A 27,696-nucleotide genomic window follows, 5' to 3' on the forward strand; every position below is an offset into this window, starting at 1 on the left:
GAAAACGAGGCAGGGCCCCGCCCCAGGGAGGCGGGAGGAGTGCCGTTGGTCCACCGCTCAGAGGACGGAGAGGTCGTGGCAGGACTTGGAGCGGACCCTCAGCGCCACCTTCTTGTTGTTGCGAGCCACCAGCCGGTCAAGGAAGCGTCGCACCTTCTTGGTGAGGCTCTCCTTGCGCTTGTAGAGCGACATGCGCCTGGCGTTCGCTTCCTTGCTGTCCCGACGCAGGCGGATCTGCCGCACCACCCCCTCGAAGAGCTCCGTCACGTTGTGCTGCAGGGCGGCCGACGTCTCGATGAACTTGCAGTCGAAGACCACGGCGCAGGCCCGGCCCTCTGCCGAGAGAGAAAGCCCCACCGGTCAGCCCTGCCCTGCGCACAGAGGTCGTTTCATAGAAAAAGAGGTGCCGGAGCTCACTGGCACGCCTCGTTTGCATTTGCCGCGCACCCCTGGCTTGACCGGAAGGTGCACTCAATTATATCAGCTCAGCATCTCCCTTAAAATGCTTCTTGAATTTAGAATTATCCAAGTGGGCAGCCGTGTTGGTCTGAAGAAGAAGAAGATGAGGGAGATATTGGATTCATATCCCGCCCTCCACTCCGAAGATTCTCAGAGCGGCTCACTATCTCCTTTAGAGCCAGTTTGGTGTGGAGAGCCAGTTTGGTGTAGTGGTTAAGTGTGCGGACTGTTATCTGGGAGAACTGGGTTTGATTCCCCACTCCTCCACTTGCACCTGCTGGCATGGCCTTGAGTCAGCCATAGCTCTGGCAGAGGTTGTCCTTGAAAGGGCAGCTGCTGTGAGAGCCCTCTCCAGCCCCACCCATCTCACAGGGTGTTTGTTGTGGGGGAGGAAGGTAAAGGAGATTGTGAGCCACTCTGAGACTCTTCGGAGTGGAGGGCGGGATATAAATCCAATATCTTCTTTACCTTCCTCCGCCACAACAGACACCCTATGAGGTAGATGAAGATATTGGATTTATATCCCGCTGTCCACTCAGAAGAGTCTCAGAGTGGCTCACAATCTCCTTTCTCTTCTTCCCTCACAATAGACACCCTGTGAGGTGGATGGGGCTGGAGAGGGCTCTCACAACAGCTGCCCTTTCAAGGACAACCTCTGCCAGGGCTATAGCTGACCCAAGGCCATTCCAGCAGGTGTAAGTGGAGGAGTGGGGAATCAAACCTGGTTCTCCCAGATAAGAGCTATGGCTGACCTAAGGCCATTCCAGCAACTGCAAGCGGAGGAGTGGGGAATCAAACTCCGTTCTCCCAGATAAGAGAGCTATGGCTGACCCAAGGCCATTCCAGCAGGTGCAACTGGAGGAGTGGGGGATCAAACCCGGTTCCCCCAGATAAGAGAGCTATGGCTGACCCAAGGCCATTCCAGCAGCTGCAAGCGGAGGAGTGGGGAATCACACTCCGTTCTCCCAGATAGGAGAGCTCTGGCTGACCCAAGGCCATTCCAGCAGCTGCAAGTGGAGGAGTGGGGAATCAAACCCGGTTCCCCCAGATAAGAGAGCTATGGCTGACCCAAGGCCATTCCAGCAGCTGCAAGTGGAGGAGTGGGGAATCAAACCCGGTTCTCCCAGATAAGAGTCCGCACAGTTAACCACTACACCAAACTGGCTCTCAAGAAGACAGTAGAATTATACCCCACCCTTCTCTCTGAATCAGAGACTCAGAGCGGCTTACAATCTCCTATATCTTCTCTCCCCACAACAGACCCTCTGTGAGGTGGGTGGAGCTGAGAGAGCTCTGACAGAAGCTACCCTTTCAAGGACAACCTCTGCCAGAGCTCTGGCTGACCCAAGGCCATTCCAGCAGGTGCAAGTGGAGGAGTGGGGAATCAAACCCGGTTCTCCCAGATAAGAGTCCACACACTTCACCACTACACCAAACTGGCTCTCAACTGAAGCAGCTGAACAAAGCATGAGTCAAGTTTCACCTTTAGGACCAACCAAGTTTTAGACCGAACGTAAGCTTTCGTGTGCTAAAAGCACACTTTTTCAGACAAGGGTACAGTGGGCTGAGATGTGATCCCAACTCTGCATCAGTTTGCCCTCTTAATCAACAAACATGCGTGCATTTCAGCCCACGGTACCCTATTTCCTCACCCGAAGAAGTGAGCTTTTAGCACATGATAGCTTACGTTCAAAATAAAACTTGGCTGGTCTTAAAGGTGCCACTCGACGCCTGCTTCGTTGAATGAGAATTGTCGTAAGGAAACCTGACTCCCATCCAGTGTTCCCTCTAAGCTGCAGAGTCTTGTGAGAGAAAATTTTATTTGGTGACCTCCCGGCATTCAAGTGGTGAGCTCCTGCACCAATCGGTGTGCTCTGGGGCCATTTTTCCTGAGCTAAGACAAAAACGTGTGAGCTGGGAGGCTAAAAATCTGTGAGCTAGCTTGCAAGGTCCAGTCAGGAGTGGCCAAATTTGCTTAATGTAGGAGCCACATAGAATAACTATAAAATGTAAAAGAGCCTCAAAACAAGAACGTCAGATGTTTGAAAGTCGGAAGGAAGGAAGGAAGGAAGGAAGGAAGGAAGGAAGGAAGGAAGGAAGGAAGGAAGGAAGGAAGGAAGGAAGGAAGGAAGGAAGGAAGGAAGGAAGGAAAGAAAGAAAGAAAGAAAGAAAATAGATCAGGAGACGGAAGAGGAGACAGAAAGAAAGCCACTTTAGCTTTAAATGCATTCTCCAAGCTGCTGGCTGGCTTGGCTTGGAGAAGTGATTTAAAGAGACAAATGCCTTCTCCCACCCAGCTGATGGGGCGGTGGGGGCTTTGAGAGCCACACAATATGTGTGAAGGAGCCACATGTGGCTCTCGAGCCAGTTTGGCCACCCCTGGTCCAGAGCAACGTTCCCTCTAAACTGCAGAGTCTTGTCAGCACAAATTCTATTTGTGAGCTCCTGGCATGGAAGTGGTGAGCGGCTGCATAAATTAGTGTGCTCTGGGGTCATCCCTCCTGAGCGAAGGCAAAAATGTGTGAGCTGGAGGCTAAAAATCTGTGAGCTAGCTCACGCTAACTCAGCTTAGAGGGAACACTGCCCATACTTTTTAAATGACTTTCTCCAAGGTGGTCACAGCGGCATGAGGAAGATTTCTGCTTTATATGGTTTGGTTATTTCCCCATTTTTTCTGCGGGGAAATATTAGAAAGTTTGTCACATCTAAAGAGTTCACCTGGATTCTCACAGGGGGTTTGAACAATGGAGCCCAGGAGCAAGCTTTGGAGGGGGGTAGGGCGGAGTAAGAAAGAAAGAGCACCATAACATTTAGACGTTTCAGATTTCTGCTCCTGTGAGCTCCTGCCCAAAATGAGAACAGTAAGTAACCATTGTGTTTGAAGACTGGCTCCTCTTCAGTCTTCCAGCGACAAATCAGGGATGCCGGCTTCCAGGTGGGACCTGGGGATCCCCAGTTCATCTGCAGACTACAGCTTTCTCTTGCTCTGAATCTAAGGAGGGTCAGTACTTGGACGGGAGACCACCAAGGAGGACTCTGAAGAGGAAGGCAACGGCCAACCACCTCTGCTTCTCGCTTGCTCTGAAGGTAAGCAGGGTCAGTACTTCAGACGGGAGACCACCAAGGAAAACTCTGCAGAGGAAGGCAACGGCCAACCACCTCTGCTTCTCGCTTGCTCTGAAGGTAAGCAGGGTCAGTACTTCAGACGGGAGAATACCAAGGAAAACTCTGCAGAGGAAGGCAACGGCCAACCACCTCTGCTTCTCGCTTGCTCTGAATCTAAGGAGGGTCAGTACTTGGCCGGGAAACCACCAAGGAGGACTCTGCAGAGGAAGGCAACGGCCAACCACCTCTGCTTCTCGCTTGCTCTGAAGGTAAGCAGGGTCAGTACTTGAGACGGGAGACCACCAAGGAAAACTCTGCAGAGGAAGGCAACGGCCAACCACCTCTGCTTCTCGCTTGCTCTGAATCTAAGGAGGGTCAGTACTTGGACGGGAGACCACCAAGGAGGACTCTGCAGAGGAAGGCAACGGCCAACCACCTCTGCTTCTCGCTTGCTCTGAAGGTAAGCAGGGTCAGTACTTGAGACGGGAGACCACCAAGGAAAACTCTGCAGAGGAAGGCAACGGCCAACCACCTCTGCTTCTCGCTTGCTCTGAAGCTAAGGAGGGTCAGTACTTGGACGGGAGACCACCAAGGAGGACTCTGCAGAGGAAGGCAACGGCCAACCACCTCTGCTTCTCGCTTGCTCTGAAGGTAAGCAGGGTCAGTACTTGAGACGGGAGACCACCAAGGAAAACTCTGCAGAGGAAGGCAACGGCCAACCACCTCTGCTTCTCGCTTGCTCTGAAGCTAAGGAGGGTCAGTACTTGGACGGGAGACCACCAAGGAGGACTCTGCAGAGGAAGGCAACGGCCAACCACCTCTGCTTCTCGCTTGCTCTGAAGGTAAGCAGGGTCAGTACTTGAGACGGGAGACCACCAAGGAAAACTCTGCAGAGGAAGGCAGCGGCCAACCACCTCTGCTTCTCGCTTGCTCTGAAGCTAAGGAGGGTCAGTACTTGGACGGGAGACCACCAAGGAGGACTCTGCAGAGGAAGGCAATGGCCAACCACCTCTGCTTCTCGCTTGCTCTGAAGCTAAGGAGGGTCAGTACTTGGATGGGAGACCACCAAGGAGGACTCTACAGAGGAAGGCAATGGCCAACCACCTCTGCTTCTCGCTTGCTCTGAAGCTAAGGAGGGTCAGTACTTGGACGGGAGACCACCAAGGAAGACTCTGCAGAGGAAGACAATGGTCAACCACCTCTGCTTCTCGCTTGCTCTGAAGCTAAGGAGGGTCAGTACTTGGACGGGAGACCACCAAGGAGGACTCTGCAGAGGAAGGCAATGGCCAACCACCTCTGCTTCTCGCTTGCTCTGAAGCTAAGGAGGGTCAGTACTTGGACGGGAGACCACCAAGGAGGACTCTGCAGAGGAAGGCAATGGCCAACCACCTCTGCTTCTCGCTTGCTCTGAAGCTAAGGAGGGTCAGTACTTGAACGGGAGACCACCACGGAGGACTCTGCAGAGGAAGGCAATGGCCAACCACCTCTGCTTCTCGCTTGCTCTGAAGCTAAGGAGGGTCAGTACTTGGACGGGAGACCACCAAGGAGGACTCTGCAGAGGAAGGCAATGGCCAACCACCTCTGCTTCTCGCTTGCTCTGAAGCTAAGGAGGGTCAGTACTTGGACGGGAGACCACCAAGGAGGACTCTGCAGAGGAAGGCAATGGCCAACCACCTCTGCTTCTCGCTTGCTCTGAAGCTAAGGAGGGTCAGTACTTGGACGGGAGACCACCAAGGAGGACTCTGCAGAGGAAGGCAACGGCCAACCACCTCTGCTTCTCGCTTGCTCTGAAGCTAAGGAGGGTCAGTACTTGAACGGGAGACCACCACGGAGGACTCTGCAGAGGAAGGCAATGGCCAACCACCTCTGCTTCTCGCTTGCTCTGAAGCTAAGGAGGGTCAGTACTTGGACGGGAGACCACCAAGGAGGACTCTGCAGAGGAAGGCAATGGCCAACCACCTCTGCTTCTCGCTTGCTCTGAAGCTAAGGAGGGTCAGTACTTGGACGGGAGACCACCAAGGAGGACTCTGCAGAGGAAGGCAATGGCCAACCACCTCTGCTTCTCGCTTGCTCTGAAGCTAAGGAGGGTCAGTACTTGGACGGGAGACCACCAAGGAGGACTCTGCAGAGGAAGGCAATGGCCAACCACCTCTGCTTCTCGCTTGCTCTGAAGCTAAGGAGGGTCAGTACTTGGACGGGAGACCACCAAGGAGGACTCTGCAGAGGAAGGCAATGGCCAACCACCTCTGCTTCTCGCTTGCTCTGAAGCTAAGGAGGGTCAGTACTTGGACGGGAGACCACCATGGAGGACTCTACAGAGGAAGGCAATGGCCAACCACCTCTGCTTCTCGCTTGCTCTGAATCTAAGGAGGGTCAGTACTTGAACGGGAGACCACCAAAGAGGACTCTGCAGAGGAAGGCAACGGCCAACCACCTCTGCTTCTCGCTTGCTCTGAATCTAAGGAGGGTCAGTACTTGGACGGGAGACCACCATGGAGGACTCTACAGAGGAAGGCAATGGCCAACCACCTCTGCTTCTCGCTTGCTCTGAAGCTAAGGAGGGTCAGTACTTGGACGGGAGACCACCAAGGAAGACTCTGCAGAGGAAGGCAATGGCCAACCACCTCTGCTTCTCGCTTGCTCTGAATCTAAGGAGGGTCAGTACTTGGACGGGAGACCACCAAGGAAGACTCTGCAGAGGAAGGCAATGGCCAACCACCTCTGCTTCTCACTTGCTCTGAATCTAAGGAGGGTCAGTACTTGGACGGGAGACCACCAAGGAGGACTCTGCAGAGGAAGACAATGGTCAACCACCTCTGCTTTTCTCTTGCTCTGAATCTAAGGAGGGTCAGTACTTGGACGGGAGACCACCAAGGAGGACTCTGCAGAGGAAGACAATGGCCAACCACCTCTGCTTCTCGCTTGCTCTAAAGCTAAGGAGGGTCAGTACTTGGACGGGAGACCACCAAGGAAGACTCTGCAGAGGAAGACAATGGCCAACCACCTCTGCCTCTCGCTTGCTCTGAATCTAAGGAGGGTCAGTACTTGGACGGGAGACCACCAAGGAAGACTCTGCAGAGGAAGACAATGGCCAACCACCTCTGCTTTTCTCTTGCTCTGAATCTAAGGAGGGTCAGTACTTGGACGGGAGACCACCAAGGAAGACTCTGCAGAGGAAGGCAATGGCCAACCACCTCTGCCTCTCGCTTGCTCTGAATCTAAGGAGGGTCAGTACTTGGACGGGAGACCACCAAGGAAGACTCTGCAGAGGAAGGCAATGGCCAACCACCTCTGCCTCTCGCTTGCTCTGAATCTAAGGAGGGTCAGTACTTGGACGGGAGACCACCAAGGAGGACTCTGCAGAAGAAGGCAATGGCCAACCACCTCTGCTTCTCGCTTGCTCTGAATCTAAGGAGGGTCAGTACTTGGATGGGAGACCACCACGGAGGACTCTACAGAGGAAGGCAACGGCCAACCACCTCTGCTTCTCGCTTGCTCTGAATCTAAGGAGGGTCAGTACTTGGACGGGAGACCACCAAGGAGGACTCTACAGAGGAAGGCAATGGCCAACCACTTGTGCTTCTCACATGCTTTGAAAGCCTCTGCTGGGGTCACCATAAGTCAGTTGCAACTCAATATATATGCAGCAGGCCAAGCGACAACACTAGTCTCCCTGCATGGAAAAGCTAGCCTGGGGGCATCCCTCTGAGGACCAGCCACTCCCATCCCCCTACGGACCCACCTTCCACAGACACCTCTCGGCATCGCACCAGGTCTGTCTTGTTCCCCACCAAGATGATGGGGATGTTCTCCGCTTGCCTCGTTCGGCGCAGCTGGATCCGCAGCTCTGAGGCGCTCTCGAAGCTCCCCCGGTCGGTGATGGAGTAGACGATGACGTAGGCGTTGCCCACCTGCATGCAGTAATTGTGGAACCAGTTCTCTTCCTCTGGCAGCTGCAAGGAGGAGGAAGAGCAACTTTAGCTCGACCAAGACAAAAAAGAATGCTGGTGCCCTGGAGTAAGCACTGAGGACACAAGAAGAGCCCTGCTGGATCTGACCAGGGAGGGTCAATCTAGTTCAGCCTCCTGTCTCACACATTGGCCAACCAGTTCCTCTGGAGGGCCAACAACAGGGTAGAGAGGCTGAGGCCTTCATAAGAACATCAGATGAGCCCTGCTGGATCAGACCAGTGAGGGTCCATCTAGTCCAGCCTCCTGTCTCACATAGTGGCCAACCAGTTCCTCTGGAGGGCCAACAACAGGGCAGAGAGGCCGAGGCCTTCATAAGAACATCAGAAGAGCCCTGCTGGATCAGACCAGTGAGGGTCCATCTAGTTTAGCCTCCTGTCTCACACAGTGACCAACCAGTTCCTCTGGAAGGCCAAAAACAGGGCAGAGAGGCCGAGGCCTTCATAAGAACATCAGAAGAGCCCTGTTGTTGGCCCTCCAGAGGAACTGGTTGGCCCCTGTGTGAGACAGGAGGCTGGACTCGATGGACCCTAACTGGTCTGATCCAGCAGGGCTCTTCTGATGTTTTATGAAGCTGCCTTCTAGTGAATGAGACCCATGGGTCCATCAAGGTCGGTATTGTCTACTCAGACTGGCAGCAACTCTCCAGGGTCTCAGGCAAAGGTATTTCACTTCACCTCCTGCTGGGGTTCTTATAGCTGGAGATATCGGGGATTGAACCTGGGACCTTCTGCAAGCCAAGCAGATGCTCTGCCACTGAGCCGCAGCCCTTTCCCAACGCCTGTCTGATGTACACTTGACAGGCAAGCACTTTAACAGGGATAAATGTAAAGTTCTGCATTTAGGTAGGAAAAATCCAATGCATGGTTATAGGATGGGGGAAACTTGTCTTAGCAGTAGTCTGTGTGAAAAGGATCTCGGGGTCTTAGTGGATCATATGCTGAACATGAGACAATAGTGTGATGCGGTGGCTAAAAAGGCCAATGCAATTTGGGGCTGTATCAACAGAAGTCTAGTGTCCAGATCACGTGATGTGATGATATCGCTTTCCTCTGCTCTGGTAAGACCTCACCTGGAGACTTGTGTTCAGTTTTGGGCACCACATTTTAAGAAGGATCTAGACAAGCTGGAAGGGGTCCGGAGGAGGGCGATGAAGATGGTGAGCGGCCTGGAGACCAAGTCCTATGACGAAAGGTTGAAGGAAGTGGGGATGTTTAGCCTGGAGAAGAGGCGGCTGAGAGGTGATAGGATCACCATCTTCAAGCACTTGAAGGGCCGTCCTATAACGGATGGCATGGAATTGTTTTCTTTGGCCCCAGAAGGTAGGAAAAGAACCAATGGGTTGAAATTAAATCAAAAGAGTTTCCAGCACAACATTAGGAAGAACTTTCTGACCGTTAGAGCGGTTCCTCAGTGGAACAGGCTTCCTCCTTGGGAGGTGGTGGGCTCTCCTTCCTTGGGGGGTTTTCAACAGAGACTGGATGGCCATCTGACAGCAATGAGGATCCTGTGAATTTAGGGGGAGGTGTTTGTGAGTTTCCTGCATTGTGCAGGGGATTGGACTAGATGACCCTGGAGGTCCCTTCCAACTCTGATTCTATGACAAGCTGGAAGGGGTCCAGAGGAGGGCGACGAAGATGGTGAGAGGTCTGGAGATCAAGTCCTACGAGGAAAGGTTGAAGGAGCTGGGGATGTTTAGCGTGGAGAGGAGGCAGATGAGAGGTGATAGGATCACCATCTTCAAGCCCTTGAAGGGCTGTCCTATAGAGGAGGGGGTGGAATTGTTTTCTGTGGCCCCAGAAGGTAGGGCCAGAACTAATGGGCTGAAATTAAATCAAGAGTTTCCGACTCAACATGAGGAAGAACTTCCTGACTGTTAGAGCACTTCCTCAGTGGAACAGACTTTCTCGGGAGGTGGTAGGCTCTCCTTCCTTGGGGGGAATTAAACAGAGGCTGGATGGCCATCTGACAGCAATGAAGAAGATCCTGTGAATTTAGGGGGAGGTCTTTGTGAGTTTCCTGTGTTGTGCAGGGGGTTAGACTAGATGACCCTGGAGGTCCCTTCCAACTCTGATTCTATGACACAGCCTCTCCACCAATGGCTGTGGCAGGGGAGGTGATCAGGTGAGAGGAGAGGGTGAGGGGTTCCTGTCCGGCTTTGAATCATCTCTGATCCGCTTTGACCCACCAGACTCTGGCTGTGAAGTTCTATTGCCATTACGTACATGGGAATTGACCGTCTGCAGATTAAAAAGCTTTTGCCTTTGGGCTGCGTTTGACACAGTCTCCCCGTTGATCCGTCAGGGACAAATAACCGCCCGGGGATTTCTTCTCCAAACAGTGCAGCTGGGCTGCTTGCTGCAGCACGAATCCCACTCAATTCGTTCCGCACCAGGAAGACCCAGGAAAGAACTGGGAAGAGGGGAAGGGTTGTAATAGTCACTGCGTGGACGTACAGAGCTAGAACCAACTCATCCTTCCCCAAGGGGAGTTGGAGAGAGCGGGTTTAAAGTCAAGCCAAGGCTGGACTCCCAAATCTCTTCTGAATTCTAGCCGAATAGAGACAATGGAGAGCCAGTGTGGCGTTAGCGGTGAAGTGCACAGGCTCTTATCTAGGAGAGCTGGGTTTGGAATGGACATAAATGAAGCCCTGTTGGATCAGGCCAATGGCGCATCCAGTCCAACACTCTGTGTCACATAAGAACATAAGAGAAGCCCTGTTGGATCAGGCCAGCGGCCCATCCAGTCCAACACTCTGTGTCACATAAGAACATAACAGAAGCCATGTTGGATCAGGCCAATGGCCCATCCAGCCCAACACTCTGTGTCACATAAGAACATAAGAGAAGCCCTGTTGGATCAGGCCAATGGCCCCTCCAGCGCAACACTCTGTGTCACATAAGAACATAAGAGAAGCCCTGTTGGATCAGGCCAATGGCCCCTCCAGTCCAACACTCTGTGTCACATAAGAACATAAGAGAAGCCCTGTTGGATCAGGCCAATGGCCCATCCAGTCCAACACTCTGTGTCACATAAGAACATAAGAGAAGCTAAGTCGGATCAGGCCAATGACCCCTCCAGCCCAACACTCCGAGTCACATAAGAACATAAGAGGAGCCATGTTGGATCAGGCCAGTGGCCCATCCAGTCCAACACTCTGTGTCACAGAAGAACATAAGAGAAGCCATGTTGGATCAGACCAGTGGCCCATCCAGTCCAACACTCTGTGTCACATAAGAACATAAGAGAAGCCCTGTTGGATCAGGCCAGTGGCCCATCCAGTCCAACACTCTGTGTCACACAGTGGCCCATACCCAGCTGCCACCATGAGATCCAACTGCAGGGTCAAAAACCCTCCCCCTGTTGACCCCCAAGCACCAAGAATGCAGAGCATCACTGCCCCAGACATAAGAACACATGATAAGTCACGCTGGATCAGGCCAATGTCCCACCTAGTCCAGTATTCTGTGTCACGCTGGCCAAAACCAAGGTGCCATCACGAGGCCTACCAGTTGGGCCAGAATTCCAAAAGCGCTCCAACTGTTGCCCCCCAAGGACCAAGAATATAGCACATCGCTGCTCCAGTGTTCCATCTGAATTGTGGCTAAGAGTCACTGATGGACCTTTGCTCCATTATTTCTGTCCTTGAAACTGTTTATGCTTGTAGCTGCCACCACCTCCTGCGGCAGTGGATTTAGTAAACCCGTTTGGTGCAGTGGTTAAGTGTGCGGACTGTTACTGCTGGAATGGCCTTGGGTCAGCCTTCCCCCCCACACACCACAGACACCCTGTGAGGTGGTTGGGGCTGAGAGGGCTCTCACAGCAGCTGCCCTTTCAAGGACAACCTCTGCCAGAGCTCTGGCTGACCCAAGGCCATGCCAGCAACTGCAAGTGGAGGAGTGGGGAAATCAAACCCGATTCTCCCAGATAAGAGTCCGCGCACTTCACCACGACACCAAACTGGCTCTCTTAACCACCACACCAAAAAAAGCCTTCCCAGCTTCCCGGGATGTGCCCCTTTGCTGCTCCAGTTCTCGACCCAATGGAATGTTTTGCATTTGCTTTTAATTGATCGCTATCCAGCCAAAGCGTTTCGAGTTGGAGGCAGCCTGACAACTTCGAACAGATCAATGGTGACCGCTCAAAAAAAACACACGCCAGAATGTCAGCCTGCAACAGCACACCCGTTGTGACGTTGGAAGAGACCAACAGGCTGTCTAACTCAGCTTTGGCTGTACCGACGGTTGCCAGCCGGTTGCCTCCAGGAGAATCGCAAGCAGGGGTGGAATTCTAGCAGGAGCTCCTTTGCCAGTTTGGTGCAGTGGTTAAGTGTGCGGACTCTTATCTGGGAGAACCGGGTTTGATTCCCCACTCCTCCACTTGCGCCTGCTAGCATGGCCTTGGGCCAGCCATAGCTCTGGCAGAGGTTGTCCTTGAAAGGGCAGCTGCTGTGAGAGCCCTCTCCAGCCCCACCCACCTCACAGGGTGTCTGTTGTGGGGGAGGAAGGTAAAGGAGATTGTGAGCCGCTCTGAGACTCTTCGGAGTGGAGGGCGGGATATAAATCCAATATCTTCATCTACCTCACAGGGTGTCTGTTGTGGGGGAGGAAGGGAAAGGAGATTGTGAGCCGCTCTGAGACTCTTCGGAGTGGAGGGCGGGATATAAATCCAATATCTTCATCTACCTCACAGGGTGTCTGTTGTGGGGGAGGAAGGTAAAGGAGATTGTGAGCCGCTCTGAGACTCTTCGAAGTGGAGGGCGGGATATAAATCCAATATCTTCATCTACCTCACAGGGTGTCTGTTGTGGGGGAGGAAGGGAAAGGAGATTGTGAGCCGCTCTGAGACTCTTCGGAGTGGAGGGCGGGATATAAATCCAGTATCTTCACCTACCTCACAGGGTGTCTGTTGTAGGGGAGGAAGGGAAAGGAGATTGTGAGCCGCTCTGAGACTCTTCGGAGTGGAGGGCGGGATATAAATCCAATATCTTCATCTACCTCACAGGGTGTCTGTTGTGGGGGAGGAAGGTAAAGGAGATTGTGAGCCGCTCTGAGACTCTTCGGAGTGGAGGGCGGGATATAAATCCAATATCTTCATCTACCTCACAGGGTGTCTGTTGTGGGGGAGGAAGGGAAAGGAGATTGTGAGCCGCTCTGAGACTCTTCGGAGTGGAGGGCGGGATATAAATCCAATATTATCTTCTTCTTCATATTAGGCCACACCCCCATGATGTAGCCAGTCCTCCAAGATCTTACAGGCAGGAGTGGAATTCTAGCAGGAGCTCCTTTGCATATTAGGTCACACACCCCTGATGTAGCTTTCAAAAAAGAGCCTTGTAAGTTCTTGGAGGATTGGCTACATCATGGGGGTGTGGCCTAATATGCAAAGGTGCTCCTGCTAGAATTCCACCCCTAGTCCATACAACAACCTTGTAGGGTAGACCCATACTGTGACTCTTGTGCAGCAGATGAGCGTTTGGGTGCTGAGACTGTGGGGATGTATTTTTTTTTTTACTGATTTACTTTATTGATGTCATTTAGAATCACAGAACCACAGAGTTGGAAGGAACCTCCAGGGTCATCTAGTCCAACCCGCTGCACAATACAGGAAACTCACAAATACCTCCCTCTAAATTCACAGGATCTTCATTGCTGCCAGATGGCCATCTAAAAACTTCCAAGGAAGGAGAGCCCACCACCTCCCAAGGAGGAAGCCTGTTCCACTGAGGAACCGCTCTGACTGACAGGAAGTTCTTCCTAATGTTGAGCCGGAAACTCTTTTGATTTAATTTCAACCTGTTGGTTCTGGTCCTGCCCTCTGGGGCCACAGAAAACAATTCCACACCATCCTCTATAAAACAGCCCTTCAAGTCCTTGAAGATGGTGATCCTATCACCACAGCCGCCTCCTCTCCTGGCTAAACATCCCCAGCTCCTTCAACCTTTCCTCATAAGACTCGGTCTCCAGACCCCTCACCATCTGCGTCACCCTCCTCTGGACCCGTTCCAGCTTGCCTAGATCCTTCTTAAAATGTGGTGCCCGAAACTGAACACAAGACTCCAGGGGAGGCCTTACCAGAGCAGAGTAAAGCAATACCATCACATCACGTGATTTGGACACTAGACTTCTGTTGATACAGCCCCACATTGCATTGGCCTTTTTAGCCACCGCATCACACTGTTGACTCATGTTCAGTGTATGGTCCACTATGACCCCTAGATCCTTTTCAAACAGACTACTGCTAATCCACCTTTCTCGCTCGGACTCAAGTGGGATCGCACAGAGGGGGTCTATTCAATTGAGGGATGGAACATTCAATAAACAATGAAATTGGACGAGGGCTGTAGAACCCACCAGAGTTCCAAAACAGAACCAGGGTTTTTTTTTTGGTAGGAGCTCATTTGCATATAAGGCCACACCCCCTCGATGTAGCCAATCCTCCAAGAGCTTACAGGGATCTTCTTCGTACAGGGCCTACTGTAAGCTCCAGGAGGACTGGCTACATCAGGAGGGTGTGGCCTAATATGCAAAGGAGCGCCTGCTACAAAAAAAACCTGAACAGAACGAAGTCAAGCAGAAGTCTCCACCTGGCCCGTGAAGATGGATCAAGACGGGGCGCCACAAAAGTCTTTCTGCAGCAGCAGAGAAGAGCAAGCGTCCAGTGGCACCCTGAAGACTAACAAAATTTGCAGCAGGGCAAATCAGGCCCCCAGAGGGCTGCTATCAGGCTCCCAAGCAACTGCCTGTCATGTGCTTCCTTCTCCCTCTCTCTCGCTTCCTTCTGCATCTCAGCTTGCTTTTCAAGAAGATATAGGAGATTGTAAGCCGCTCTGAGTCTTTGATTCAGAGAGAAGGGCGGGGTATAAATCTGCAGTCTTCTTCAATTGCACAGGAGCTACAGAGCAAAGCCTCTATTTTATCCATTGGCTGAGGCTCCTCCCTGGGGGGGGAGGCAGAGCTTGTTTTTCCAGGCTCTCTCAATGGCACAGCAGAGCTACTGAGGCAAGCCTCTCTCCCTTCTATTGGCTGAGGCTCCTCCCTTTCCGTCCCCTGGAGATTAAGGAAAAAGTCACAGCTTCGTTTGCCCAGTTCCCTGGATCCCACGGAAGAAATACAAAGAAAGCGCCTTTAAGGCCAATGAGTGCGAAAGTTTTAAGCATGCTTTATTTTAAGCTTTTAAAAAAATCTTTGTGTTTGTCTGTGTCCTTTATAAAGTTTGTATCTCTGCTACCTGGCATTACGTTCTATGACACACATGGCCCAACAAGGTCTCATTTATGTCAGATCCGGCCCTCGTAACGAATGAGTTTGACACCCGAGCTCTAGGTTGATCCTGCGCTGAGCAGGCGGTCAGACTAGATGGCCTCTTATGGCCCCTTCCAACTATGTGATTCTAGGATTCTATCAACAGCTCACGCCAGTCCACCTACCCGCTTCTCAGTCTCCCAGGTGTCGATAACCATCAGGGTGGTCTCCTCGCCGTCCACAGAGAGGGTGCGCTCGTAGGTGTCTTCTGCAACAAACGAGAAAGGGGCAACGTCAGCTAAGAAACGGGGCAGGCAGGGGAGCCCAGAGGGCATATATAGCTTCTGCAGCCCAGAAATAATTTCAATGCAGGCATTTAGTGGACCGCACGCTGAACGTGAGCCAACAGTGTGACGCGGTGGCTAAAAAGGCAAATGCAATTTGGGGCTGTATCAACAGAAATAGTGTCCAGATCACATGAAGTGATGGTATCGCTTTACTCTGCTCTGGTAAGACCTCCCCTGGAGTCTTGTGTTCAGTTTTGGGCACCACATTTTAAGAAGGATATAAACAAGCTGGAACGGGTCCAGAGGAGGGGGACAAAGATGGTGAGGGGTATGGAGACCAAGTCCTACGAAGAAAGGTTGAAGGAGCTGGGGATGTTTAACCTGGAGAGGAGGCGGCTGAGAGGTGATAGGATCACCATCTTGAAGGGCTGTCCTCTAGAGGATGGTGTGGAATTGTTTTCTGTGGCTCCAGAAGGTAGGACCAGAGCCATCGGGTTGAAATTAAATTAAAAGAGTTTCTGGCTCAACATTAGGAAGAACTTCCTGACTGTCAGAGCAGTTCCTCAGTGGAACAGGCTTCCTCGGGAGGTGGTGGGCTCTCCTTCCTTGGAGGTTTTTCAATAGAGGCTGGATGGCCACCTGACAGTAAAGAAGATCCTGTGAATTTAGGGGGAGGTATTTGTGAGTTTCCTGTATTGTGCAGCGGGTTGGACTAGGGGGTGCCTTCCAACTCTATGATTCTACGATTCCACACAGAGGAATCTTCCACGCCCACAGACTATGCATGAGCAACCTATGGGGTGCATGATTGAATAGTGTAAAATGGGGAGTGCATAGGGGAATAGGACACCACAACAGGGGAAGTGGCCACTTAACTGCTTTTGCAGCACAATGGGTTGTCCACCCAATCACTATTGTCCATAAAAATAGACAGCTCTAAAGAGGGATTAGACAGATTCATGGAGGAGAAGACTATCAGTGGCTACCAGCCACAGAGACTGAGGGGAACCTCCACATTCAGAGACACTGAACCTCTGAATCCCACAGCCAGGAGGGGAAGGCCTCAGCCTCTGTGCCCTGTTGCGTTTGTCCTCCAGAGGAACTGACTGGCCACTGAATGAGACAGGAGGCTGGACTAGATGGACCCTCACTGCTCTAATCCAGCAGGGCTTTTCATATGTTCTTACGAAGGCCTCGGCCTCTCTGCCCTGTTGTTGGCCCTCCAGAAGAACTGGTTGGCCACTGTGTGAGAAAGGAGGCTGGACTAGATGGACTGTCACTGGTCTGATCCAGCAGGGCTCTTCTGATGTTCTTCTCAGGGGAAGGCCTCAGCCTCTGTGCCCTGTTGTTGGCCCTCCAGAGGAACTGGTTGGCCGCTGTGTGAGACAGGAGGCTGGACTAGATGGACCCTCACTGGTCTGATCCAGCAGGGCTCTTCTGATGTTCTTGTGAAGGCCTCGGCCTCTCTGCCTTGTTGTTGGCCCTCCAGAGGAACTGGTTGGCCACTGTGTGAGACAGGAGGCTGGACTAGATGGACCCTCAGTGGTCTGATCCAGCAGGGCTCTTCTGATGTTCTTGTGAAGGCCTCGGCCTCTCTGCCCTGTTGTTGGCCCTCCAGAGGAACTGGTTGGCCACTGCGTGAGACAGGAGGCTGGACTAGATGGACCCTCAGTGGTCTGATCCAGCAGGGCTCTTCTGATGTTCTTGTGAATGCCTCGGCCTCTCTGCCCTGTTGTTGGCCCTCCAGAGGAACTGGTTGGCCACTTTGTGAGACAGAAGGCTGGACTAGATGGACCCTCAGTGGTCTGATCCAGTAGTGCTCTTCTGATGTTCTTATGAAGGCCTTGGCCTCTATGCTGAAGAGATGGACTATTGGTCTGATACAGCAGATCTATTCTTAGGGCTCTTCTCAGCCTTTCTGCCCTGTTGTTGGCCCTCCACAGGAACTGGTTGGCCACTGTGTGAGACAGAAGGCTGGACTAGATGGACCTTCACTGGTCTGACCCAACAGGGCTCTTCTGACGTTCTTAGGAAGGCCTCGGCCTCTCTGCCCTGTTGTTGGCCCTCTAGAGGAACTGGTTGGCCAGTGTGTGAGACAGGAGCTGGACTAGATGGACCCTCACTGGTCTAATCCAGCAGGGCTCTTCTGATGTTCTTATGAAGGCCTCGGCCTCTATGCTGAAGAGATGGACTATTGGTCTGATCCAGCAGATCTATTCTTAGGTTCTTAATATTGTTAGACTGAACATGTCTTCTTCATTCTCGCCCCCTGACTTTTTAAGTTTTCCAACAGAAAAACTGCACATCTGAGGAGGCATAGAAAGAAATTATTGTGAAATGTTTTCTTTTTTTTTGCAATGAGTGACATTCTTTTTAAAGACAAAGTTGTATTCACTCAAAAGATGCAGTTTAAAGGGTCAGGGGTTTTTCTTCTGTAAAACAACCTATGGCATTTGGTTTCTGTGTCGTTCCTATGTCTACCGGAGCCGCACAGATATTAAAGATACATTTTATCGTTTAAATGGGATCAGTTTTATCCACAACTATTTTGCTATTAGATGCATGATAACAGAGACCAGTTCAACTTTTGCACTAAAGTTGAAATCCATATCCAATTATGGTGCTACTTCTACTGTTACAGAGTAAGGCCGTCGCTGTTTGCATAATGTCATCTTTTGGTTAACTGCAAAATTTGTGTTTTTCTATTTTCAACTTTTTCCCCCCCTGCAGGCAACAATTAAGATAAGTTAGTTAAATTAGCACAGGGTGTAAGCAGTTTGCAGTTTTCTCTCTTTAACTGAGGGTATTCACAAACTTTTTCACTAGTTGAAATCTATATCCAATTATGGTGCTAGTTTTACTGTTCAATTAAATTGCTGAGCAGTCGGTTTAGAACTGATAAAAGGTAGTACTTGTTCACCCCAAAGGGTGATTAACATGTGGAATTCACAGCCACAGGAGGTGGTGGCGGCTACAAGCATAGACAGCTTCAAGAGGGGATTGGATAAAAATATGGAGCAGAGGTCCATCAGTGGCTATTAGCCACAGTGTATTGTTGGGACTCTCTGTCTGGGGCAGTGATGCTCTGTATTCTTGGTGCTGGGGGGGGGGGGCAACAGTGGGAGGGCTTCTAGTGTCCCTGGCCCACTGATGGACCTCCTGATGGTGCCTGGTATTTTGGCCACTGTGTGACACAGACTGTTGGACTGGAGGGGCCACTGGCCTGATCCAACAGGGCTTCTCTTATGTTCTTATGTGACACAGAGTGTTGGACAGGAGGGGCCACTGGCCTGATCCAACAGGGCTTCTCTTATGTTCTTATGTGACACAGAGTGTTGGACTGGAGGGGCCATTGGCCTGATCCAACATGGCTTCTCTTATGTTCTTATGTGACACAGAGTGTTGGACTGGAGGGGCCATTGGCCTGATCCAACATGGCTTCTCTTATGTGACACAGAGTGTTGGACTGGAGGGGCCACTGGCCTGATCCAACAGGGCTTCTCTTATGTTCTTATGTGACACAGAGTGTTTGGACTGGATGGGCCATTGGCCTGATCCAACAGGGCTTCTCTTATGTTCTTATGTGACACAGAGTGTTGGACTGGAGGGGCCACTGGCCTGATCCAAAAGGGCTTCTCTTATGTTCTTATGTGACACAGAGTGTTGGACTGGAGGGCCACTGGCCTGATCCAACATGGCTTCTCTTATGTTCTTATGTGACACAGAGTGTTGGACTGGATGGGTCTTTGGCCTGATCCAACAGGGCTTCTCTGATGTTCTTATGTGACACAGAGTGTTGGACTGGATGGGCCATTGGCCTGATCTAACATGGTTTGTCTTATGTTTCTTATGTGACACAGAGTGTTGGACTGGAGGGGCCACTGGCCTGATCCAACAGGGCTTCTCTTCTGTTCTTATGTGACACAGAGTGTTGGACTGGATGGGCCATTGGCCTGATCCAACAGGGCTTCTCTTATGTTCTTATGTGACACAGAGTGTTGGACTGGAGGGGCCACTGCCTGATCCAACAGGGCTTCTCTTATGTTCTTATGTGACACAGAGTGTTGGACTGGATGGGCCATTGGCCTGATCCAACAGGGCTTCTCTTATGTTCTTATGTGGACACAGAGTGTTGGACTGGAGGGGCCACTGGCCTGATCCAAAAGGGCTTCTCTTATGTTCTTATGTGACACAGAGTGTTGGACTGAGGGCCACTGGCCTGATCCAACATGGCTTCTCTTATGTTCTTATGTGACACAGAGTGTTGGACTGGATGGGTCTTTGGCCTGATCCAACAGGGCTTCTCTGATGTTCTTATGTGACACAGAGTGTTGGACTGGATGGGCCATTGGCCTGATCTAACATGGTTTGTCTTATGTTCTTATGTGACACAGAGTGTTGGACTGGAGGGGCCACTGCCTGATCCAACAGGGCTTCTCTTATGTTCTTACGTGACTCACAGTGTTGGACTGGAGGGGGCACTGGCCTGATCCAACAGGGCTTCTCTTATGTTCTTATGTGACACAGAGTGTTGGACTGGAGGGGCCACTGGCCTGATCCAACAGGGCTTCTCTTCTGTTCTTATGTGACACAGAGTGTTGGACTGGAGGGGCCACTGGCCTGATCCAACAGGGCTTCTCTTCTGTTCTTATGTGACACAGACTGTCGGACTGGAGGGGCCACTGGCCTGATCCAACAGGGCTTCTCTTCTGTTCTTATGTGACACAGAGTGTTGGACTGGAGGGGCCACTGGCCTGATCCAACAGGGCTTCTCTTCTGTTCTTATGTGACACAGAGTGTTGGACTGGAGGGGCCACTGGCCTGATCCAACAGGGCTTCTCTTCTGTTCTTATGTGACACAGAGTGTGGGACTGGATGCGCCACTGGCCTGATCCAAAAGGGCTTCTCTTCTGTTCTTATGTGACACAGAGTGTTGGACTGGAGGGGCCACTGGCCTGATCCAACAGGGCTTCTCTTCTGTTCTTATGTGACACAGAGTGTTGGACTGGAGGGGCCACTGGCCTGATCCAACAGGGCTTCTCTTCTGTTCTTATGTGACACAGAGTGTTGGACTGGAGGGGCCACTGGCCTGATCCAACAGGGCTTCTCTTCTGTTCTTATGTGACACAGAGTGTTGGACTGGAGGGGCCACTGGCCTGATCCAACAGGGCTTCTCTTCTGTTCTTATGTGACACAGAGTGCTGGACTGGATGGGCCACTGGCCTGATCCAACAGGGCTTCTCTTCTGTTCTTATGTGACACAGAGTGTTGGACTGGAGGGGCCACTGGCCTGATCCAACAGGGCTTCTCTTCTGTTCTTATGTGACACAGAGTGCTGGACTGGAGGGGCCACTGGCCTGATCCAACAGGGCTTCTCTTCTGTTCTTATGTGACACAGAGTGTTGGACTGGAGGGGCCACTGGCCTGATCCAACAGGGCTTCTCTTCTGTTCTTATGTGACACAGAGTGTGGGACTGGATGCGCCACTGGCCTGATCCAAAAGGGCTTCTCTTCTGTTCTTATGTGACACAGAGTGTTGGACTGGATGGACCATTGGCCTGATCCAACAGGGCTTCTCTTATGTTCTTATGTGACACAGAGTATTGGACTGGAGGGGCCATTGGCCTGATCCAACATGGCTTCTCTTATGTTCTTATGTGACACAGAGTGTTGGACTGGAGGGGCCACTGGCCTGATCCAACATGGCTTCTCTTCTGTTCTTATGTGACACAGAGTGTTGGACTGGAGGGGCCACTGGCCTGATCCAACAGGGCTTCTCTTATGTTCTTATGTGACACAGAGTGTTGGACTGGAGGGGCCACTGGCCTGATCCAACAGGGCTTCTCTTATGTTCTTATGTGACACAGAGTGTTGGACTGGAGGGGCCACTGGCCTGATCCAACATGGCTTCTCTTATGTTCTTATGTGACACAGAGTGTTGGACTGGAGGGGCCACTGGCCTGATCCAACAGGGCTTCTCTTATGTTCTTATGTGACACAGAGTGTTGGACTGGAGGGGCCACTGGCCTGATCCAACAGGGCTTCTCTTATGTTCTTATGTGACACAGAGTGCTGGACTGGAGGGGCCACTGGCCTGATCCAACAGGGCTTCTCTTATGTTCTTATGTGACACAGAGTGTTGGACTGGAGGGGCACTGGCCTGATCCAACATGGCTTCTCTTATGTTCTTATGTGACACAGAGTGTTGGACTGGAGGGGCACTGGCCTGATCCAACAGGGCTTCTCTTATGTTCTTATGTGACACAGAGTGTTGGACTGGAGGGGCCACTGGCCTGATCCAACATGGCTTCTCTTATGTTCTTATGTGACACAGAGTGTTGGACTGGAGGGGCACTGGCCTGATCCAACATGGCTTCTCTTATGTTCTTATGTGACACAGAGTGTTGGACTGGAGGGGCCACTGGCCTGATCCAACAGGGCTTCTCTTATGTTCTTATGTGACACAGAGTGTTGGACTGGAGGGGCCACTGGCCTGATCCAACAGGGCTTCTCTTATGTTCTTATGTGACACAGAGTGTTGGACTGGAGGGGCCACTGGCCTGATCCAACAGGGCTTCTCTTATGTTCTTATGTGACACAGAGTGCTGGACTGGAGGGGCCACTGGCCTGATCCAACAGGGCTTCTCTTACGTTCTTATGTTTGTTTATAGAAAATGAGAAACTTGTATTTCTGAATTCTATAAATATCCCTGTGAATCCATCTTTATAAACTAAGTTATAAACTATATCTTTTATGTTGTTAAAGCTGTAACACGTGTTTAGATTTATTTAAAAACCAAGCTACTGCAAACCCCGCCCATCTCAGGCTCCACCCCCAAAACCTCCAGATATTTCCACATCTGGAGCTGGCAACCCTATTGGTCCACTTGAGCTCTATATCAGGTGGCCCAGAAGGCGTTCGGGGGACCCCCGACTCTAGCAAAAGTTAGAATCAAATGAATCAGGGTCTGTCCTAAATGCTTTTATGACTGTGAACATTATACCCTTCAATTCTAGACTATAAAAACTGGACAGGTCCCATTTTGTTTGGTAGGGGCCACAGCTCAGGGGCAGAGCATCTCTTTGGCATGCAGAAGGTCCCAGGTTCAATCCCTGGCATCTCCAATTAAAAGGACCAGGTGGGAGGTGATGGGAAAGACCTCAGCCTGAGACCTTGGAGAGCCAGGAGGAGGAGCCGTGGCTCAGGGGAAGAGCCTCTGCTTGGCATGCAGAAGGTCCCAGGTTCAATCCCCGGCATCTCCAGTTAAAAGGACCAGGCGGGAGGTGATGGGAAAGACCTCAGCCGGAGACCCTGGAGAGCCAGGAGGAGGAGCCGTGGCTCAGGGGAAGAGCCTCTGCTTGGCATGCAGAAGGTCCCAGGTTCAATCCCCGGCATCTCCAGTTAAAAGGACCAGGCGGGAGGTGATGGGAAAGACCTCAGCCTGAGACCCTGGAGAGCCAGGAGGAGGAGCTGTGGCTCAGGGGAAGAGCCTCTGCTTGGCATGCAAAAGGTCCCAGGTTCAATCCCCAGCATCTCCCATTAAAAGGACTAGGCAGGAGGTGATGGGAAAGACCTCAGCCTGACACCCTGGACAGCCAGGAGGGGGAGCCATGGCTCAGGGAAGGAGCCTCTGCTTGGCATGCAGAAGGTCCCAGGTTCAATCCCCGGCATCTCCAGTTAAAAGGACCAAATAGGAAGTGATGGGAAAGACCTCAGCCTGAGACAGTGGAGAGTCGCTACCCGTCTTGAGAACTTAGGTAGATCATGAGACGGAGGGCAGAAAGAGCTGTGTCAGTGGCCTTGGGTCAGCCATAGCTCTGGCAGAGGTTGTCCTCGAAAGGGCAGCTGCTGCGAGAGCCCTCTCAGCCCCACCCACCTCACAGGGTGTCTGTTGTGGGGGAGGAAGGTAAAAGAGATTGTGAGCTGCTCTGAGATTCAGAGTGGATGGGATAGAAATCCAATATCATCAATATTTCTGCTATAACTATCCTTTCCTTGTCCAGGGTAGGGAGAGCCAGTTAGGTGTAGTGGTTAAGTCTGCAGACTCTTATCTGGGAGAAGCGGGTTTGATTCCCCACTCCTCCACTTGCAGCTGCTGGGATGGCCTTGGGTCAGCCAGAGCTCTCTTATCTGGGAGAACCGGGTTGGATTCCCCACTCCTTCACTTGCAGCTGCTGGAATGGCCTTGGGTCAGCCAGAGCTCTCTTATCTGGGAGAACCGGGTTTGATTCCCCACTCCTCCACTTGCACCTGCTGGGATAGCCTTGGGTCAGCCAGAGCTCTCTTATCTGGGAGAACCGGGTTTGATTCCCCACTCCTCCACTTGCACCTGCTGGGATAGCCTTGGGTCAGCCAGAGCTCTCTTATCTGGGAGAACCGGGTTTGATTCCCCACTCCTCCACTTGCACCTGCTGGCATGGCCTCGGGTCAGCCAGAGCTCTCTTATCTGGGAGAACCGGGTTTGATTCCCCACTCCTCTACTCGCACCTGCTGGAATGGCCACGGGTCAGCCAGAGCTCTCTTATCTGGGAGAACCGGGTTTGATTCCTCACTCCTCCACTTGCAGCTGCTGGAATGGCCTTGGGTCAGCCGAGCTCTCTTATCTGGGAGAACCGGGTTTGATTCCTCACTCCTCCACTTGCAGCTGCTGGAATGGCCTTGGGTCAGCCGAGCTCTCTTATCTGGGAGAACCGGGTTTGATTCCCCACTCCTCCACTTGCAGCTGCTGGAATGGCCGTGGGTCAGCCAGAGCTCTCTTATCTGGGAGAACCGGGTTTGATTCCCCACTCCTGCACTTGCAGCTGCTGGAATGGCCTTGGGTCAGCCAGAGCTCTCTTATCTGGGAGAACCGGGTTTGATTCCCCACTCCTCCACTTGCAGCTGCTGGAATGGCCTTGGGTCAGCCGAGCTCTCTTATCTGGGAGAACCGGGTTTGATTCCCCACTCCTTCCATTGCACCTGCTGGAATGGCCTTGGGTCAACCATAGCTCTGCAGAGGTTGTCCTTGAAAGGGCAGCCCTCTCAGCCCCACCCACCTCACAGGGTGTCTGCTGTGGGGGAGGAAGGGAAAGGAGATTGTAGGCCGCTCTCTGTCCTTGAAAGGGCAGCTTCTGGGAGAGCCCTCTCAGCCCCACCCACCTCACAGGGTGTCTGTTGTGGGGGGAGAAGATAAAGGCGATTGTGAGCCGCTCTGAGTCTCTGATTCAGAGAGAAGGGCGGGGTATAAATCTGCGGTTGTCTTCTTAATTCCATTTTAGTCTTCAGTGTTTTCCCCCTTTGCAGTGACATTGCTGCAGACAGGAAATGCCGAAGAGACTAGCACTGCTCTGGTCACCCTTTGGAGGTTTTTCAACAGAAACCCCCACACTATACGCCCTCTCCAGAACTACAGTTCCCCGGGGCAAAGGGGAGTCTTACCAACTAGTTTAAAGTCTGTAAAGCGGGGGTGCCTTTTTTTACAATGCTTCTGAGCAGGGATGGTGCAGTTTTAATTCTGGGAGAACCAGAGTAACAAGCGTCCTGGTCACCCGCGGAACAAATAGCTGGCTCAAGCAAGTAAGAAGACTGCAAATTTATACCCCGCCCTTCTCTCTGAATCAGAGACTCAGAGCGGCTCACAATCTCCTATATCTTCTCCCCCCACAACAGACACCCTGTGAGGTGGGTGGGGCTGGAGAGGGCTCTCACAGAAGAAGGAGACTGCAGATTTATACCCCGCCCTTCTCTGTGAATCAGAGTGGCTTACAATCTCCTATATCTTCTCCCCCCATGACAGACACCCTGTGAGGTGGGTGGGGCTGAGAGAGCACTCACAGAAGGAGACTGCAGATTTATACCCCGCCCTTCTCTCTGAATCAGAGACTCAGAGCGGCTCACAATCTCCTATATCTTCTCCCCCCACAACAGACACCCTGTGAGGTGGGTGGAGCTGAGAGGGCTCTCACAGAAGAAGGAGACTGCAGATTTATACCCCGCCCTTCTCTGTGAATCAGAGTGGCTTACAATCTCCTATATCTTCTCCCCCCACAACAGACGCCCTGTGAGGTGGGTGGGGCTGAGAGGGCTCTCACAGAAGAAGGAGACTGCAGATTTATACCTCGCGCTTCTCTCTGAATCAAAGTGGCTTACAATCTCCTATATCTTCTCCACCCATGACAGACACCCTGTGAAGTGGGTGGGGCTGAGAGAGCTCCCCCCAAAGCTGCGCTTTCAAGGACAACTCTGCGAGAGCTATGACTGACCCAAGGCCATTCCAGCAGCTGCAAGTGGAGGAGTGGGGAATCAAACCTGATTCCCCGCCCTCCACTCCAAAGAGTCTTGGAGCAGCTCACAATCTCCTTTCCCTTCCTCCCCCACAACAGGCACTCTGTGAGGTAGATGAAGATATTGGATTTATATCCCGCCCTCCACTCCGAAGAGCCTCAGAGCGGCTCACATTCTCCTTTCCCTTCCTCCCCCACAACAGACACCCTGTGAGGTAGATGAAGATATTGGATTTATATCCTGCCCTCCACTCCGAAGAGTCTCAGAGCGGCTCACAATCTCCTTTCCCTTCCTCCCCCACAACAGACACCCTGTGAGGTAGATGAAGATATTGGATTTATATCCCGCCCTCCACTCCGAAGAGTCTCAGAGCGGCTCACAATCTCCTTTCCCTTCCTCCCCCACAACAGACACCCTGTGAGGTAGATGAAGATATTGGATTTATATCCCGCCCTCCACTCCGAAGAGTCTCAGAGCGGCTCACAATCTCCTTTCCCTTCCTCCCCCACAACAGACACCGTGTGAGGTGGGTGGGGCTGAGAGGGCTCTCCCAGCAGCTGCCCTTTCAAGGACAACCTCTGTCAGAGCTCTGGCTGACCCAAGGCCATTCCAGCAGGTGCAAGTGGAGGAGTGGGGAATCAAACTCTGTTCTCCCAGATGAGAATCTGTACACTTAACCACCAAACTAATGGAAATAGTGCAGAATTGTATCATCCGGAAACCATCACCCCATCCCCCACCCCCTTCCGGTCCGGTCTGGGGAAAAACTGTCTTCCACAAAACCCGTCCCTGGTGTCAAAAGGTTGGGGACCGCTGCACTACATCAAACTGGCTCTTTGGTGCACCTTTTTTTACATTGCTTCTGAACAGGAATGCTGCGTTGTTAACTCTGGTGAGTAACAAGTGTCCTGGTCACGGAACAAATAGCTGGCTCAAGCAAGCAAGCCACGCTTCATAGCAATTGAAGAAGAGAATAGGAAATCTACAGAAACAAGGAGAACCCGAACCCCATGCTCAGCCATGTTTGAGCATTCACATCTACTGAGCCCATCCCACAGTAATCTCTATTCCAGGTTTTAGTTCAGGTTCTGCAGAGCCCAGTTTCCACAAGGATTATAGCTACGCTGTCCCCTCCCCATCAGATTCTTACCTCTCTGTTGTTCTGGCAGAGAGAGGTTTACAAGATTATGCGTGGGACAGAGAAGGCAGAGAAAGAAGTACTTTTCTCTCTTTCTCGCAATACGAGAACTCGTGGCCACTCCGTGAAATTGCTGAGCAGTCGGGTTAGAACGGATAAAAGGAAGTCCTTCTTCACCCCAAGGGTGATTAACAAGTGGAATTCACTGCCACAGGAGGTGGTGGCGGCCACAAGCATAGCCAGCTTCAAGAGGGGATCGGATCAACATCTGGAGCAGAGGTCCATCAGTGGCTATTAGCCACAGCATATTGCTGAAACTCTCTGTCTGGGGCAGTGATGCTCTGTATTCTTGGTGCTTGGGAGGGACACAGTAGGAGGGCTTCTAGCCCCACTGGTGGACCTTTAGATGGCACTTGGTTTTTGTTTTGGCCATTGTGTGACACAGAGCGTTGGACTGGATGAGCCATTGGCCTGATCCAACATTGCTTCTCTTATGTTCTACGCTTTCCGCTCCCCCCCTCCCCATCAGACTCTTACCTTTCTGTTGTTCTGGCAGATCCTTCTCTTGGACCCCAGCAAAGAGATTCACCAAACTGGTCTTCCCCACCCCTGGGTCACCCAACAGGACCACGCGATACAAGGATTCCCAAGACCCGTCGGAGTCCGAGGATTCAGACGACCAGCTCTCCCGCGTCTTGGGCAGGCAGCTTTTCGGCTCACAGGACGAGGAGTGCCCCAGCTGCGGGTGGCGGGGCTCGGCTTGGACGGGCCGGGCGCTCGGAGCCCCTGGGCAGGTCCGGTAGAGGTTAGGCAGAGGGGTGCTGGCCCGTCTCTGGGAAGAGGGCCTGCTCCCCCGCTGGAGATTGAGCGTCATTTTCGGCCTGCAAACGGCAAAAGGGAAATCAGTCAGTTCTCCCAACGGCGCAGCCTCACCGGGGGTGCCGCAAAGAAGCTCAAACTCGGCTTCTGTTTGTCTGAGTTGGACGCGGGCCCAAGGAAAACACGCATAAATCACTCCCCGAACCTATTCAATAAACAACTTTATTTTTTTCACACTTAACGGCAGGAGGACAGAAAGATGGGTCTCTAGGTCTCCCGTGCAGAACTCGGGGCTCTGGGGAGGTTCCCAAAGACGGTCTTGAGAGCTACGAACGGCACTTTTGTGTCATTCGTCTGTCTCCATCCCAAACTTATCTGGGAGAACCGGGTTTGATTCCCCGCTCCTCCACTT

General features: G+C 52.1%; 1 protein-coding gene across 1 annotated transcript; it reads right to left on the reverse strand.

Annotated features, from left to right (window-relative positions):
- On the reverse strand, positions 1 to 27,351 carry LOC132565961 (GTP-binding protein REM 1-like). The gene is made up of 4 exons (XM_060230575.1): positions 27,003 to 27,351; positions 14,962 to 15,044; positions 7,307 to 7,517; positions 1 to 335 (listed from the first exon to the last, which is right to left on the reverse strand). Exons 1-4 carry the CDS (start codon positions 27,337 to 27,339, stop codon positions 58 to 60), a joined length of 909 nt encoding a protein of 302 aa, XP_060086558.1. The 5' UTR covers positions 27,340 to 27,351; the 3' UTR covers positions 1 to 57.
- Between the last annotated feature and the right edge of the window lie 345 nt (positions 27,352 to 27,696).

This window comes from Heteronotia binoei, chromosome 2 (genome assembly GCF_032191835.1).
Source record: "Heteronotia binoei isolate CCM8104 ecotype False Entrance Well chromosome 2, APGP_CSIRO_Hbin_v1, whole genome shotgun sequence".
Taxonomy (NCBI): domain Eukaryota; kingdom Metazoa; phylum Chordata; class Lepidosauria; order Squamata; family Gekkonidae; genus Heteronotia; species Heteronotia binoei.